General features: G+C 50.8%; 1 protein-coding gene across 3 annotated transcripts in view; it reads right to left on the bottom strand.

The window, feature by feature from the left end:
• CAMSAP1 (calmodulin regulated spectrin associated protein 1) overlaps positions 1–18,212 on the bottom strand; it is a 44,257-nt gene that overhangs the window by 22,301 nt on the left and 3,744 nt on the right. For all 3 annotated transcript variants that reach the window (XM_055399523.2, XM_055399522.2, XM_055399524.2), the window contains exons 3-4: positions 6,272–6,534; positions 5,366–5,527 (exon numbers count right to left, since the gene is read on the bottom strand). In XM_055399523.2, the coding sequence (XP_055255498.1) occupies positions 5,366–5,527; positions 6,272–6,534 (425 nt within the window). The remainder of the gene's footprint in view (positions 1–5,365; positions 5,528–6,271; positions 6,535–18,212) is intronic.

Here is an 18,212-nt window from a genome sequence, read left to right as displayed (position 1 = left end):
ATGAAATGCCACAGAACTGAATGTCTTATCGTTAAGCAAGAATACAGATAAGTGAACTCATGCAAATCAAATCAAGGACAGGGAAAAAACCTTTTTTTAATATTTATTTATTTGACTGTATCAGGGGTCTTAGTTGCATCATGTGGGATCTTCCCTTAGGCCGCAAGGATTCTCTAGTTGTGGCGCACGGACTTCCAGAGTCACGGGAGCATGGACTTCCAGAGTCACAGCGCACGGACTTCCGGAGTCATGGCGCACAGGCTCAGCAGTTGCATCTTGCAGGCTTAGCTGCTCCTGCGGCAGGTGGGATCTTAGTTCCACAACCAGGGATCAAACCCACACCATCTGCATTACAAGGTGGATTCTTAACCATTAGACCACTGGGACAGTTGGGAAAAAATGCTTTTTAAAAGAAAAAGATAAAAGTCAATATAAAAATATTCTGAAATAAATTAGAATGTATACATGCATGGACAAGTGATAAAGGAAGTATTGTAAAAACATTAGCTGTAAAATCTACGTGGTGGGCACAGGACATTCTCCAGTTCTTTCAACTTTTCTGCATGTCTAAAATTTTTCACAAATACTGGAAATTTAAAATTTGGGGAAATTTGATTATGTCATAAATTAGACAGCTTCCTAACACGGAAAGGATTTTCTGATTGGATTGATGCAATGTTAATGAATGTAGTTTTTGATACTGTATCATGAGGTCTGACAACACTGGGAAGATCTATACAAGTCAGTGGAACAATTTTCCCCGTGACAAGGTGCAACCTCAGAAAATCACGGGGAACAGGGCCAGGAAAAGTATAAGAAAGATTTCAACACGACAAGAGTACAAAAAGTTCACTGGGCTACTCAGGGAGCTCAAACCAGTGCTCTAAGACAACCCAGAGGGATGGGATGGGCTGGGAGGTGGCAGGGAGGCTCCAGAGGGAGGGGACAGATGTACACCTGTGGCTGACTCATGGTGATGGCATGGCAGAAACCAGCACAACAGTGTAAAGCAATTATCCTTCAGCAGCAGGACCTCTCGAACGTCATCTACTACAGTGGTTTTCAAATTAAAAAGTTCACTGGGCTAGTACCTAGATTGCATAAAAGAAACCCTGCAACAATAACAAGACAGGTTTTCAAATGAGTAAAGGATCCGTATAGATGTTTCTCCAAAAAGATCAACAGATGGCCAATAAACACATGAAAAGAGGTTCCCCATTACTACCATCAGGGAAAGTGAAAGTCACTCAGTTGTGCCCGACTCTTCGTGACCCCATGGACTATGCAGTCCATGCAAGTCTCCAGGCCGGAATACTGGAGTGGGTAGCTGTTCCCTTCTCCAGGGATCGTCCCAACCCAGGATTGAACCTGAGTCTCCTGCACTGAGGGCAGATTCTTTACCAACTGAGCTATCAAGGAAGCCCTTCATCAGGGAAATGTGAATTTAAACTACAATGAGACACCACCTCATACCCTCCAGAATGGCTGGAAACAAAGAAACACAAAGTGTGTATTAGCAAGGACGTGGGAAGCTAGAAACCTCAGGTGCTGTGGGCAGTCTGCCAGCTCTTCACAGCGTTCCCGTACGACCCGGCAATTCCACCCCTAGATAGAAGCCGAAGAAAGATGAAAGCACAGCCACACACACTCACACAAGAGCACTAGCAGCAGAGTTCACAACAGCCGGAGAGTGGAAAACACAACTGTCCATCGGCTGAGGGATGGCTGAACAAAACCTGGAAGGGCTGAAGAGCGCGGCATCTCACAACCACAGGAAGGAGCGGGTATTGCAAGTGCCACAGCAAGCATGCGCCGAGCAGGTGCCGTGGTAAATGGAGAGTCAGACACGAGGGGCCATATCCTGCTCAGCTCAGTTCAGTCTCAGTCGTGTCCGACTCTCCGCGACCCCATGAATCACAGCACGCCAGGCCTCCCTGTCCATCACCAACTCCCAGAGTTCACTCAAAGTCATGTCCACAGAGTCGGCGATGCCATCCAGCCATCTCATTCTCGGTCGTCCCCTTCTCCTCCCGCCCCCAACCTTTCCCAACATCAGAATCGTTTCCAGTGAGTCAACTCGTCGCATGAGGTGGCCAAAGTATTGCAGTTTCATGTAGGTTTCACTTAAATGAAACGTTCGCAACAGGCAAATCCACACAGACACAAAGCAGAGGAGGGGCTGGCGGGGGCTGGGGACGGGGCGGCAGGGCACGACTGCCAACACGACCAGGCGATGAAATGTCTGGAATTGGTGGCGACGGCCGCACAACCTGGTGAGGACCTTAAAATTCCACTGAAAGATACACTTTAAAACGGAGAAGTTTAAAGCATGTGAATTATATCTCAACTTTAAAAAAAAACGTTCATTAATAATAGTTTTGAATTCCACATGTCAGTTAACCATCAAGAAACCAGTCAAGTTTTGGGGTAGAATGAGAAAATGATGTGTATGATTATCTGGAAAGATTGTGAAAACACTCTCTCCTCTTCCACTATGCATCCACGGGAAACCAGATTTTCTTCGTGTACATCAATAAAAACATGTTGCAGCAGATGAGAGGCAAACCCAGACAACTCCAGCACTGGGTTAAATGCCGTTCATCTAAAACTCCAACTGCCTAGAAGAGATCCGCAGGAAACCCACTTTAAACCGAAAAACAAGGAGAAATTAAACATAACAGGCAGGTGGCTCCCTGGAAGTCCAGTGGTTAAGAGTCTGCTTGCCAACGCAGAGGACATGACTCAACCCCTGGTCTGGGAAGATTCCACATGCCGAGGGGCAGCTAGGCCTGGGGGCCCAAAAGCCCGTGATTTACAACAAGAGCAGCCCCCGCCTGCCTCAATGAGGGAAAGCCCACGCACAGCAATGAAGACCCAGTGCAACTGCAAACTAATAAATAACTTTCTAAAAACATAAGAGGAAGGGAAGAGACGCGCTGGTCACGAGAAGGCTGGAGGCGAGGACCCTCACCTGTGGTAAAGGGACACTTTGCAAACACAAAAGGACAGAAGAGTCCCGAAAGCGCAAACGGAACAACACGCGGAAAACAGACAGCAGGGACGGACATACCGAAAGGCAAGACAGGCGCGCTTACGCCTGGAGGTTCCAACTCTCTCCTCTGGCAACTGCCTGACGGGGTGTGCAGCCCCTGAAGATGCACCCCACCCACAGCCACCTGAACTGACACACATGGCGCGCTGGGCTGACAGCAGAGAGCACAGGGAACACCTGGCAAGACCACTCGGTGGACCCCAGAACAAGCCTCAGTGAACCTAGAAGGACTGCAGTCACACAGCGCGGTCTCTGACCACACCGGAATGAGAAACCAGCGCTCCTAAACATATCCAGAACCACCCCACCAAACACGGGAACTAAACTACAAGCTTCCAGACAACCCACTGATGAAACAAGGACCCACCAGTGAAATAAAATATCTTAAAGAGAAGGAAGAAGACCACAGCACATAATACAAATGTGCACAGCGCAGCTAAAGCACTGCTTAAAGAGGAGTAATTAACTTTGAACGATTATATTAAATGAACCAGTGTGGAAAAGAACTAATTTACTTTACCTAGAAAGGAGAGAAAACTCAAAATAAATAGAAAAACAATAATGGCAAGAAGAGACGTTACATAGAAAATAACTGGAGAAATCAATAAAAACCAAAAGCAGGTTTTTTAGGACATTAATAAAATTGATAAACTAGACCAACAAAGGGAAGAAAAAAAGACAGAAATTACTAAGAGCGGGAAACAAGAGGAGACATCACTACGGATCATACATACACGAAAGGACAACAAAGAAACACAAACATGATGATAAAGTCAAAATTTGAATAAAATTGACAAATTCCTTCAAAGTCACAAGATGCCAAAACTGACATGAAATTAAACAGAAATCCTATATACCTTACATGTACACTGAAGAAGTTAAATTCATAATTAAAATCTTCCCACTAAGAAAACTCCAAGCCCAGATGGCTTCAGCAGTGAATCCATCAAAGAATTCAGGACAAAATAATACTAATTGTACAAAAATTGTTTCACAAAATAAAGGAGGGAATACTTCCCAACTCACTTTTTTGACATTGGCCATTATCCTGATGCTGAAACAATAAAAACACAAGAAAATACACCGAAGAAAGTGCTGGATCCCTAGATCTTTATATACATAAAATACTCTTGAAACTCATTAAGAGAAACCACCTTATTAAACCTGGGCCAACTATCCGAACGGACACCTAACAAAATACACAGAAACACCTTTAGTTGTTAGGGAAATGCCAACTAACACTGTGCGATATCTCTACACAGCCATTCATGGCTAAACGGAAAAACTGATGGCGCCCCAGACGGGCAGAGGGTAGACACCGGGACCCTCATCCCGCACCCGGCCAGGCCCCGCTCTGCCTCCAGATTCCCACAGGGCACTTCCTACCAGCACCCCAACGCAAAGCTGGCGGGCGTGTAAGAGGGGCTGCCGCTGCAGCGAGGTGATCTCACAGGCACTGGCCAGGTGCCTTGTCCCGACCACGCCCGGAAGTCCACAGCAAGCCCGAGGAGAGACCCCACCCCACCGGGCATCCCTCACCCCCCTGAGGCCCGGCCCTGCACAGGGGAGGAACCAAGAGCAGGGTGACCGTCTCAGCAGACGTCCTGGCAGAATATCATCCCCGAGACGCGCAGCCCAGCGGGGCGGCACTCAGGCCCTACCAGGCTCTGCCCTGCTCCTCGGCTGACCCTGGATAAAGCCCTACATGACAGAGGATGTGTGTGCAAGCCGTACAGTGAGGAACGCACAAGCTCCCCGCACGGAGCACAAGCCCGCGAGCGCGGCCCGGCTCCTGCCCCCCTGCTCTGTGAGTGCAGTGTCCCGCACGCAGCACCTGTCTGCAGGGAGGGGCTTAATAACCACAGGTTCCAAGGGAATCCCATCATCACACACCATGGAAAACGTACATTCTTCACATGGATCGTACAGACGGTCACACTGTGAGCTTCTAAATGGCAAAGGAGAAAACAGCATTCAAGAAGATACCCTTTTCTCTTAATCAAAATGCCTTCTAAAACTGAGATGTCCATGAATGCATGCTGGGTGCCTGAGATAAAAACAACAAGAATCTATGAAGCGGGACCACCACCACGCAATGCAGCCCCTTCGCTGCCCCCTCACCCTTCCGTCTGCACTTGCGGGAGGAGCTGGTCTGTCTGAACCACAGCAGACAGTTTCCTGGGCCTCCGGCTGGGCCGCATCTCAGCAGGACACACAGGAAGGTAACGCTCTCAGGAAGAAGGGACCCGCACCCACGGGGCACCCCTGAGATTCAGGCCACTCGCCGGCCTCCGGCAGGGCCCCCACACTCACCTTGTTGACCCAGAAGACCATAGCATCCTCAAGGTCGTACGGGAGCTCTTTGGAGGCGCTGAAGGTGGAGAAGCGCTTGACGCTGGCCACCACCTTCTCAATGCTGATCATCTCCACGGTGTAGGCCATCATGAGGGCGTCCACCATTGCCATGTGGGCACTCTGGGGGCAGAGGCAGCAGTCAGGCACCCTCACCTGCCCCACAGCCCAGGGTCAGGTGGAGACCCTTCCCACACCAACAAGGGAGCCCTCCTCAGGGTCAAGTCAGCTTGGCCCCCCCCGTCCTCCTCTCCAAGGACCCCGTTTGAGAGCTCAGCTGTGGGAAAAGACACAAGATGGGTCCAAGGCCACGTGACCACCGCTGGCCCCAGGCAGTCAGGGGTCTGCACGCTGAACTCACGCCTTGGAGCCCTTTCTTCCCAGAACCCGTAACATCCCCCCAACCCAAAACACACCCAGCCAGGCCAAAAACCAGAGGACACAAAACGCCCGAGAAGAGCCTAAGCTAAAGCCATGTGGGAGGCGCCAGGAGGTGGCTTCGACCTGGAGCAGCCTGGCCGGGAAACGCCAGGCTGGTGAACAGCTGCGGAGAAGGATGGGGAGGGGGACGCTCAGGGGATGAGAGGCGTGTCTGTTTCTTTATTTTGGCATGAAAATACATAGACACACGTGAAACAAGCTCGGAGTGGGCTCAGCAACTCATGTCACCACCTCTGAACGCAACTCTGTTTATAGAGCCGGGGTCGGGCAGCACTGCCCTCGGAACACGCAGGGGGAAGCTGCCCCCACCCTGTTCCAGCCCAGCCACATCCCACCAAGTAAGCAGTCTCAGGCCTGAAGTTTTGGGGCAACTCTGCTGCGCTGCAGGGGCACAACGGCCACCCCCCCACCGCCCAGGCCACTCACCATCTTGATGGGCGCGTGGCTGAGGTCCGGCTCCGTCACAGGGGTGTCGTCACTCTCCATCACGTAAATCCCTTTCCGGGACAGGGCTTGGATGACAGACTGGTGTCCCTGCAGGGTGGCCACCTGGTCCCCTTTGAGGATGAGGCTGCATACGCGGCAGTACAGCTCGCTGGACAGCAGGAGCTTGATGACTGGAGGCTTGATGTGCTCCTGCTCGTACTGGTCAATGTAGAAGGGGTCCCTGAGGTCCTCGGGGATGTCATCTGCAGCGACAGGAGACCCCCGCGTGTGGGCACTACCCCCAAATGCCGCCGCACCGGCCACTCGCAGTCGTTTCCCGCCTCCTGGAGCTGCTGGTTGGACGGTGGCCGGAGGACGTCAAGTTGGGAACACAGGTGTGGGGACGGCTGTCTGCAGGGCAAGGTCTGCAGAGACCTCGGCCTTCATTCACCAGGAGTGTCGGGAGCCAGGGCAGACCAGGGTCTGCCATGCCACAGCGATCCAGGCTCAGGACTCCAGGGTGGCCGCGGGAAAGGCCACAAGGACGAGAGGACATGGACAAGCCTGTGGTTAACACGGGGCCACAGCTCAACGCAGAAGGACCAGAGCTCACGGTCTCATGCAAGCAGGACCACGTGTGGGCCGAAAGCAGGACCCGAGCACGGCCGCCTGGCCTTGACCGGGTGCACCTCTCATGGCCAGTCAGAACCTCGCCTCGAGGGCAAATTACGGACACTATGAAGGCCGATCTCCTGGGGTCGGGCGAGGATTAAATCACCACACGCGGATAAGTCACGGCACTGAGAGCAGAGCCTGGAGCTCCACAAAATTCACACAAGCATCGGCCATCAATTTTATTATCAATCAGGCTAAAAAGACAGTCAAGGAAGTGCCTTCCTGTTGCTATGCGTCACGCTCTGCCCCATCCTGTCAACTGAGGCCGGCTCACTCGCCTGAGGCAGGGCAGTGGAGACCTGGAGCACGCGGGGACAAAGACCCCCAGGAGGTGCCCACCCAGGTGGAGGAAAACGCAGGCTACGGGCCTCCATGACACAGCTGGACAGAGAGCCTTGAAACACACGCAGTGCCCAGCCCCACCCCAGAGCAAGTAGATCGGAATGCCAGCACCAGCGTTTGTTCTGCTGAGAACTGCTACATCAGAGGCTCCAGCGGTGGCTGACAGTCTCCCCTGAGAACTCACTCACTTCTTCACGCTGGTCGTGGAAACAAGCACTCGTAGGTCTGCTAATTCTGGGCCCTGTACACCCACCCTTCACTGGAGATGCCAGTCGGGAGAGAAAGAAAGCGGGGGCAGCGCCCAGTGCCCCTCCCTGCTCCACCAGGCAAGGCCCAGGGACAGAAACAGCTCCCCACGTGCAGGGGTGGGCAGTTCGGGAGCGGGGCCCTGGCCTGCCGGCCAAGGGGAGGCCAGAACAAGCGGAGAACCCAGGACAGGAGGGAGCCTCAAAGGGGACCCTCGTTCATGGGTGAGCCCCTCCTGTGCCAAGTGCAAGCAGGATAGACCCAAAGAACCAAACTGGCCTCGGAACCCACGGCCTACAAACGGCAAGCAGACGTCTGTGCTGGAACCTAATGGAGTTTACTGCAATCCGGCTGCTAAACAAGCCACCAGAAACACCAACATCCTCCAGAGGCTTTTAGCGGGACCCAGAAAACAGCCTCACATTATTCAAACTGTCCAGGACCCGATCCATTATTTACTCAACATATAAAGACAGGCAAATGTGACCGATTCTCAGGGGGAAAGATGGTCAACACACACCAACTCTGAAACGACCCAGATGGGAGAATCACCAAAGACTTCAAAGCATCTATTACAACAAGGCTCCATGAAACCCTCCTGAAACAAATGGAAAGAACACAAGTTATTAACAGAGAAATAGAACTTATTAAAAAAAAAAAACCTTCAGGATTTCCCTGGTGGTCCTGCTGAGAAGAATCCACCTGCCAATGTAGGGGACGAGGGCTGGATCCCGGGCCAAGGAAGACAGCACACGCTGTGGGGCAGCTACACCCGTGTGTCCCAACTGCTAACGCCCACGTGCTCCAGAGCCCACACCCCGCAATCAAGAGGCGCCCCCACGCGCTGCAACGAGAGAAAACCCGAGCACAACAACAGAGAGCCAGCACAGCCATGAATAAATACACAAATAACTTTTAAAAAGCTTAAAAAAAAAAAACCTTCAGAACTGCAAAATCTAGTTATCAACAGGAAGTTCAATGACAGATTCGAAAGATGAACAAAGCAGAAGCAAACTGACAGATATGGAGAAGAAACGAGTGGTTACCAGCGGGAGGGTGGGGGCGGGCAGCATAAAGGTGGGGGAGCAGGGCTGCAAACAAAAAAGCACTGGGTACAAAGCAGGCTCACGGACACCCTGTACAGCCCAGGGAACATGGCAATGTTTTGTAATAACTATAAATGGAAAGTAACCTTTAAAAATTGTATAAAAATAAATTGAAAATTAACTTAAATTTTAAAAATACAAACAAAACAGAGGAAACAATCAGTGAACCTGAAGACAGATCAACAGAAATAATCCATCTGCAGAGCAAAAAGAAAGACTCTGGAATGAGAAAGACATGGAATGAAAAGCAGAGACCCGGTGACTGTTCCCACCGAGGGGAGCCTGAGGCAGGAAAAACATGTGAATAAATGGTGCCCGGAACCTACCCACATCTGGTAAGACACCAATTTACGGGCGCAGGAAACCCAGCAAGGCCAAACAGAACCAACTTGAAGAAAACCAGGCCCACACACTTCCCAATCAAACTGCTGAAAGCCAAAGAAGTGACGGGCCCAGGGGACCACTGACTGGAGGTATCAGCCAGACCTTCGATGGCTACACTTAATGAAAGGACACAGGATAAAATTAAGAATTCTGGCAGAAAAAAGGAAATTATTTTTAAAGAGAGAGAGAGAAAAGAACTTGGCAGATTAGAAAAAGAACCAAGAAGAAATTCCAGAAGAGAAATATACAGTGGCTGAACGGACACGCTGGACTGCTGAGCAGCGCCGTACACACAGAGGAGAGGAAACAGCGGCGAAGGCAAGGAGGGACAGCGGCCGCAGGAGGGACAGGAGGGCGGACACAGGGCGGAGCAGGGCTGCGGCGGACAACGGGCGAGGGCGGCCCAGTACCTGCAGAAGTCACGCTTCCCCCAGCAGGATGTAGAAGAAGGAGGAGGAGGAAACCTACAGACCACGAACTTCCTGTAATACTGGTAAAATCCAAAGACGGAGGAGAACCTTGTAAAGCGGCCAGAAGCGGCCCTCTGGTCAGGACAAGATGCACAGACCAGTCTGTCCCTGCTCCTCTCCACTGGGCACAACCACAAACCCTGGAGATACCTGACAGGAGAACCCACAGAGAACTGGGGAAGGTGGAAGACGACCCCAGACTGGAAAAGCACAGCAACAGGGCGTCTTACCGCCTCCCACCCAGCAAAGGTGACCCAGGTCGGTACTTCCTGACCCGCAGCCTGGAAACAGAAGGTGCGTCAAGCAGGCTCGTTCCTGCTGCACAGGGAGGTGAGGGAGTCCCACCTACTGGCCCGGGCCATCCTGGCAGAACCAGCAAGGGGTACGGAGGGAGTCCCACGGACAGGCAGCCTGAACACCCACCTCCACCAGGCACCCAACCTGGAAGCGCCTCTCCTTCCCCACCAGGTCGGAGACACCCCCTCATCAGCCTGCACAAGGGGAGTCCAGCAGTGGGACCCCACCATGACAAGCAGCCCAGGAAACACTCTCAGAGGTGTGGGGTAGCCTGCCGCAACACCCAGCCTGGACACTCCTCGTCCTGGGGGTAGAGAATCCCACCTCACCCAGAGGCACCAGACCATCAGCCCCAGGAGCTGCCCTCTGCCTCCCAAAGCAACACCAGCAGGTGCAGTGGGAACCCCAGACGCACCACACACAACGAAATGGCATCACAAAGGTCTGAGCAGTAAACTGCCACTGGAACGGCAGTTTAAACAGCCACACAGTGGGCCGGGACCTGCATGCTGAGCCTAAGCAGGGAGACTGCCTACTATGATAAAAAAAAAACAACTTCAGTAACACCTAGAGTCACCCAACGTAACAGCCAAAATGACCAGGAAATGATCAAAGATCACCTATCATACACAGAACCAAGAAAATCAAGACTTTAATGAGAAAAGAGACTCAGCTGATGCCAGCAGCAAGGTGAGCCTGGCGGTGGAGTCATCTGACCAAGGGCTTCACAACAGCCATCTGAAAAAAGACTACAAGCAAGCACAAGTGCTCTTGAAACAAATGAAAACTGGAAAACAATTCACCGTAGGAGTTCTAAGAAGAACCAGAAAAATGAACCGAAAAATAGAGTTTCAAAACTCACTGAATAGCCTCTGGGCTTCCCTGCTGGCTCAGATGTTAAAGAATCTGCCTGCAGTGCGGGAGACCCGGGTTCAATCCCTGGGTCAGGAAGATCCCTGCTCCAGTGTTCCTGCCCGGAGAATCCCATGGACAGAGGGGTCTGGCGGGCTGCAGCCCATGGGGTCACACAGAGTCAGACACGACTGGGCAACTAAGCACAGCACAGACAGCCTCAATGGTTTAAGTGGCGATAACAGAGCACAGGATCACAGAGAAAACACACGCAAAACCAAAGTGAGTCAGTCTTGGACCTGTGGAAGAGTATCAAGAGATCCAGTATTTGCATCACTGGAGTCTCAGAAAAGAATGTGAGCAGGGCTAAAACAGTAGGTAAGGAAACAAGAGCTGAAAACTTCCCAAATATGGCAAAAGATATAAGTTCACAGATTTCAAGAAACTGAATGAACTCCAAATAGAATAAACCCAAAGAAATCCACACCAAGACACTGCATAACCAAACTTATGAAAACTCAAGACAAAATATTTTGGAGCAGCTGGAAAGAAAGAGAATACAACTCAATGGGCAGCGTGTTCCTCCTCCGAGCCATGGGGGCAGGGGAAGCAGCACACCTTCCACATGCTTGAGGAAAAGAACATCCACATCGGGCAACAGTATGGCACAAAGTTAAGAGGAACTAAAAAGCCTCTTGATGAAAGTGAAAGAGAAGAGTGAAAAAGTTGGCTTGAAGCTCAACATTCAGAAAACTAAGATCATGGCATCTGGTCCCTTTACTTCATGGGAAATAGATGGGGAAACAGTGGAAACACTGTCAGACTTAATTTTTTGGAGCTCCAAAACCACTGCGGATGCTGACTGCAGCCATGAAATTAAAAGACGCTTACTCCTTGGAAGGAACGTTATGACCAACCTAGATAGCATATTAAAAAGCAGAGACATTACTTTGCCAACAAAGGTCCGTCTAGTCAAGGCTATGGTTTTTCCTGTGGTCATGTATGGATGTGAGAGTTGGACTGTGAAGAAAGCTGATCGCCAAAGAATTGATGCTTTTGAACTGTGGTGTTGGAGAAGACTCTTGAGAGTACCCTTGGACTGCAAGGAGATCCAACCAGTCCATTCTAAAGGAGATCAGTCCTGGGTGTTCATTGGAAGGACTGATGCTAAAGCTGAAACTCCAACAGTTCGGCCACCTCATGCAAAGAGTTGACTCACTGGGAAAGACTCTGATGCTGGGAGGGATTGGGGGCAGGAGGAGAAGGGGACGACGGAGAATGAGATGGCTGGATGGCATCACCGACTCTGTGGACATGAGTTTGAGTGAACTCCGGGAGTTGGTGATGGACAGGGAGGCCTGGCGTGCTGTGATTCATGGGGTCACGGAGAGTCGGACACGACTGAGCGACTGAACTGAACTGATCCCTAAGGAACTGAAGAACTAAAGACATTCTCAGACAAAAGAAAATTAGCTGGGGTGGGGGGGATGTCTCTAGCAAACCTTAAAAGATCGGCTAAAGGAAATTCTCCAAATAGAAAGAAAATGATTTAAAAAAAAAAAAAGAAGAACCCTGGAGAACCAGGAAGAAAAATAATGTAAAGAAGCAGGTAACATGCGTAAAACAGTGGACGACCCTTCTCCTTGTGAATTTCCTAAATGACATCCGACGAGACAAGATCCACACCTCTAGGTACCCAAGACGATGATGACTTTTACTTTCTTTTAAAAGTGGGGAGAGCAAAGGAACCTAAATGGAAAAAAGGTTTCCACACCTCATTCAAAACGGTAAACTAATACCTGTCAACTGCTGGAAGTCACACATGCACACTGCCATACCCAGAGAAGCCACTAAGATAGCTCCACAGATACACCCCAAAATGACGAGACAGAATCCTAAAAAAGAGGCAAGTAACCTGTAAGAAGGCCCAAAAAACAAAACCAGCACGCAAACAAACCCAGCAACAACAGAAAACAAATAATGAAATCTCAGACTTAAGAGGTAACATAGCACCGATTACACTGAAAGTAAATATTCTAAGTACATTGAAAGACAGAGATTGGCAGAGTGAATTAAAAAATAGATACAATTATATGTCATTTACAAGAAAATTACTTTGAATTCAACAATATAAGAAGGTTGAAAGTAAAGGGACAGAAAAGGCTTATATCAGGCAAATAGTTTAAAAAAAACAACAGGAAGAGCTATGTTAACATCTGATAAAGTATTAGAAAGAAAATTACTACAGATAAAGTGGAACATTATGTATGCCAAGTTGCTTCAGTCAATTCTGACTCTTTGTGACCCCAAGGATTGCAGCACGCCACGCTTCCCTGTCCATCACCAACTCCCAGAACTTATTCAAACTCACGTCCATCGAGTCGGTGATGCCATCCAACCATCTCATCCTCTGTTGGCCCTTCTCCTCCCACCTTCAATCTTTCCCAGCATCAGGGACTTTTTCAATGAGTCAGTTCTACGCATCAGGTGGCCAAAGTATTGGAGCTTCAGCTTTAGCATCAGTCCTTCCAAGGAATATTCAGGACTGATTTCCTTTAAGATTTACTGGCTGGATCTCCTTGCAGTCCAAGGGACTCTCAAGATCTTCTCCAGCACCACAGTTCAAAAGCATCAATTCTTCGGCCTGGGCCGTATAACAGACCTTAACAAGTTTAAAAGAAGGGCAATCATAGAGTATGCTATCTTACCACACGGAATCAGACTAGAAATAGTAACAAAGACACACAACAGGAAAATTTCCACAACTGGAAATCACACTTCTAAATAATTCATGAATCAGATAGGCAGTATCACGGAAATAAAGAGAAATACATAGAACTGAATGAAAATATAACTTATCAACATATGTGGGATGCAGCTAAGGCAGTACCGTGTGGAAAATTCATAGCACTAAATGCTTACGCTAGAAAAGTGGACAGATCTCAAATCAATAGTCTGAGTCCTTACCTCAAGAAACTAGATGAAGAAAAAAGAAATAGGGGCAAAATAAATCTCAAACAAGCAGCAAGGAAGGGAGGGAGATGTGGCTATAAAAGGGAAACAGTAACAGAAGAGGTCCTTGTGGGAGCAGAACATTCAACATCTAATTATACAACCTCACTATCCCAGTTGTGACATTATATTATGGCTGTGCAAGAAGTTACCACTGGCGAAATCTGGTAAAGTGTGCCCAGGACCTCTCTGTATGATCTCTTACAACTACATGTTAGTATACAATTTTCTCAAGATAAAACTTTAATTTTTAAGAAAAATTTGCCAAAGATCGGAAAAGGCATATCCACAGAAAATAGATTCAACTGGCCAATAAGCATACTTAAAAAAAAGAAGACTTATCATCATTAGTCAGCAGGGAAATGCACACCTAAACCGCAGTGAGGTGTCATAACCCGTCCACCAGAACGGCCTCCACTGAAAAGACTGACAGTGCCACGTGTTGGCAAGCCTTCAGAGCAACTGTAACTCTCACACCAGGCTCTGCTGGTGGAAATAAAAGATGACACAGCCGCTGCGGAAAACAACCGAGCAGTTACACACACTTACGTGACCCAGAACTCCGTGCCCAGGCAACTGCCGGGACCAATGAAGACACAGGCCCACACACACCTGGGTGCTCATGAACGCCGCACAGCAGCTTTGTCCGCAGTGGACGGAGCCGGGAGCATTCCCAATGTCTGTCCACCAACACGTGAGTGAACAAGCAAATGCGGAGAGCCAAACAGTGAAGACGACCTCCGGCACTAAGCCAGAGAGGGCTCTCCGCGTGGACGCATCTCCAGAGCATTATGAGGGGTAAACGGAGGCAGACACGATCGCCTGATGCATGCGAAACCAGCCTCCAGGACGCTCTGGGAAAGGACTGACTGCAGGGGCTCCAGGCAAGCCCTGGAGGTGATGAAAATGGCTTACCTTGCTTGTGGCCCAGCACGGGGTGAACACACTGATTTAAAGTCATCAGACTGCATATTCTCACAAATGTGTGCATTGTACTGGATGTGAAACTGGCTCTCTCAAAGGTCCAAGATAAGATTCTTCACTGTATACTCAACCAGAACCCATCCCACAGAGATTTCTCTAAGAAACCAAGGTTTAATATACATCTCTCCCCTCCTAAGCTTCAGCGGCTCCCCGACTCACATACAAGAACAAAAACAACTATCAGCTATTTCAGGCATTCCAAGATCTGGCCCCAGGCAGTCTCTCCAATCCACAGTCATCTTACAGGCGCTAAACTCACATTCCAGCCCAACCAGAACCCCAGCCTCTCCCTCAGCCTGGGGGAGGCGGCACTGCCGCCCTCCCTGGCCTGGTTCTCACCCACCTGAGCCACACACTCGGCTTCACTTTCCTGAATGGAACATTCCAGATTCCCTCAGGGGAGCTGCTCGCCCTCCCTTCCGGCTTTTGCCACTGCGCCAGCTCCTCTTAGGGACTACAGTCTCCTGGTCTCACAGCACAGGTCTGTGTGTGTGAAACCCACGGCTGGCACTCCGTGAACCCTGAGAAGGAAACCAAGGGCCCACAGGCCACAACGTAAGGCTCAGCTGAACCGATTCAAGTTTAATTCTGCCTGAGTCCGAAGCATTAGCATGAACTGTCACAGAGAGGACAAGGCAAGGGCACAGGAGAGAAAGCAGAAACAGAAACAAACTCAAAGGTCCTCTCTCTGTGACAACAGAGCCACGAAGGCAGGGGGGTTCCAGGAAATGGAGACTAGAAATACTCCTAAAGGGTCCTGCGGGGTCCGGCGGCCGCCCAGCTGACCCTGCCTCTGCCTGCCCACTTCCCGCCCCACCTCATCGTCCAGTCAGTCCCGGGGACTCCGCCCTCTCAGTATCTGTTGACTCAACCTACCTAATCCCCACTGCAGACAAACGGGCCAAGACCTTGGTGCTTCAGGTCAAAGCGACATCAGCTCTGCTATGGGCTTCATGTATGCGTCCTCCAATGGGCTTTATGTATGTGTCCCCCAAAACTCATGGAACGAAACCTGATCGCCCCAAGGTGAAGGTGTTAGGAGACCGGGCTTTGGGGAGGCAATTAAGTCATGAGGGTGGAGCCCCATGAATGGGGTGTGAGCCCATCCGGCGAGGCTCCCTCACCCCCCTGCCACGAGGGCACAGCGAGAAGACAGCACCTACGAACCAGGAAGCAGGCTCTCACCAGAGGCCCAGTCTACCGGCACCATGATCCTGAATGCCCACCCTCCTGAACCGCGAGAAGAATTGCTGTTCTTGAGCCAGCTAGTCTGTGTCTTGTCACAGCAGCCTGAGCGGCCTGAGACACGGCTCCTGGGCACTGCACTGACCCAGCCCCTACCCGCTCCTGGGCACTGCACTGACACAGCCCCTACCCGCTCCTGGGCACTGCACTGACCAGCCCCTACCCGCTCCTGGGCACTGCACTGACCCAGCCCCTACCCGCTCCTGGGCACTGCACTGACCCGGCCCCTACCCGCTCCTGGACACTGCACTGACCCATCCCCTACCCGCTCCTGGACACTGCACTGACCCGGCCCCTACCCGCTCCTGGACACTGCACTGACCCGGCCCCTACCCGCTCCTGGACACTGCACTGACCCGGCCCCTACCAGCTCCTGGACACTGCACTGACACAGCCCCTACCCGCTCCTGGGCATTGCACTGACACAGCCCCTACCCGCTCCAACCTTCAGAAGACTCTTGCCAGGCTTGCTCTCAACCCAGCACCCCTACGCAAAGACCTTCCCCAGAACGGCCTGAGACACGGCTCCTGGGCATTGCACTGACACAGCCCCTACCCGCTCCAGCCTTCAGAAGACTTGCCAGGATAGCTCTCAACCCATCACCCCTACGCAAAGACCTTCCCCGGCACCCATCGGGAAAGAAATCCCTAGCCAGCTGGGAACCCCGCGCACAGTCTGGCCCACACTATTTTCCACACTAATCACCTACTATTTTGGTCCACAAATCCTCTGTCACAATAAGGTTAATCGACTCAGACCTACAAACACTTCCACCTCTGCACAGAACCTGCCAGATGCCCTCCCCTCTACTCCTGGGGCAGGAGGGGACTACCCAAATATCCACCATCCCTCAAATCCCACTTCCCCACGAAGCCCCCCTACTCCAAGCAGCCCCCACAGGGACCACGGCGCCCTGCAGCCCTGGCACTTGGGTCCATGGGAACACCTGACAATTCCATCTTCCGCCTTGAGACAGGTCCTGTACTAAGGACAGGCTGCCATTTTTCATCATTCATTGCTTAATTTTCCTTTGTATATGTCAACAGTTCATGTGAGTTTTCAGCAAATAAGGAGAGAACCCCACATAACTCCTCCCCTTGTATTTGCTACAGTGCAAAACACAAGCATGCCCGTGATAGCTGAGATTGTTACTGGCTAAATGAACATGATACTGGCTCCACCCTGGTCACTTTTACATTAGATGAAAAATGACGGCCATCTGAATTTTTCAATGTAGGAAGTGAAAAAGGAGACTGGTACATACAACGGGGATACCGCCGCCAGAAAATCAGCTTGGACGCCTGTGAGCAATTAGGAGGATAAATGGAACACAAAGAAAATACGCAGGGCTCTTTGTAAGAACACTTACACAAACTTAACAGCCTAAAGCACGACGGTGACTGACTTCTGATTCTAATGATGGGGACAGTTTGAACTTAAAGACAGATTTACATTCTCTGGTTCGTGTTTAACTTGTGGCATCAGGAGAGAAAAGAGAACATGTACAAGTGGTTGTATCTTTAGAAATAAAAATCCAACCACGGACAGCCGCCAGGACAGGAGTCGTCCTACCCCACCTCTTTCTAAGGCGCTCCCAGCGCTCTAAGCAACCCGACAGATGCGTGAGCGCAGACTCTGAACGGGACAACCGTAACCACCCTGACCTCAGACGCGGGCAGTTCACAGCACGCCCAGCAGAGGGGGGGCCAGGCCACACTGTCAGCCAGCGCCCCGACCCCCGAGTACTTAGTGCCCGCGGAGCAGACGCACCCAGGCTGCCCTGTCACCTCCCGTCTCAGCGGCACCCAGATCCCACGCTAAAAACAAAAGACTATGAAAACCCAGAACCTAGGGAGGGACCCTCAGGAGGGAAGGGATACATGTGCACACAGCTGATTCACGTTGTCGTGCAGCAGAAACGAACAACGCTAGAAAGCAATTAGACTCTGATTCTCTAAATACGTTTAAAAAATATTCCTGAAAAACTCAGAAACCAATCATCCGAACAAATCATCATATCAAACAAACTTGTCAACAACAATAAGCCTGCCGACCTGTTCATGAACGAGGGCTTCCCAGGTGACTCGAGCGGCCGCGTCCAAGCCAGTCCCGGGATGGACGCAGCGGCCACTTCATTCCCAGCTCTGGGGCCTGGAGGAGTGCTGACCACGTGCTCCCTCTCAGCCAGATGTCAGACAACAAAGGAAAGTGGTGACCCCCCTGGAGCACACAGGGAGGGGGTCCGGCTCCTAACATCAGGCGCCGAGCTGGCCTTGGGCTCAACTCAACCAGCGGCCTGGTCCCGAAGACCCTGCTCAAGGCTACCC

This window comes from Moschus berezovskii, chromosome 11 (genome assembly GCF_049115385.1).
Source record: "Moschus berezovskii isolate FMDL1 chromosome 11, NW_MosBer_1.0, whole genome shotgun sequence".
NCBI classification, from domain to species: Eukaryota; Metazoa; Chordata; class Mammalia; order Artiodactyla; family Moschidae; genus Moschus; species Moschus berezovskii.
The sequence above is the reverse complement of the archived record's forward strand: the minus strand, read 5'-3'. Positions and strand labels throughout refer to the sequence as shown.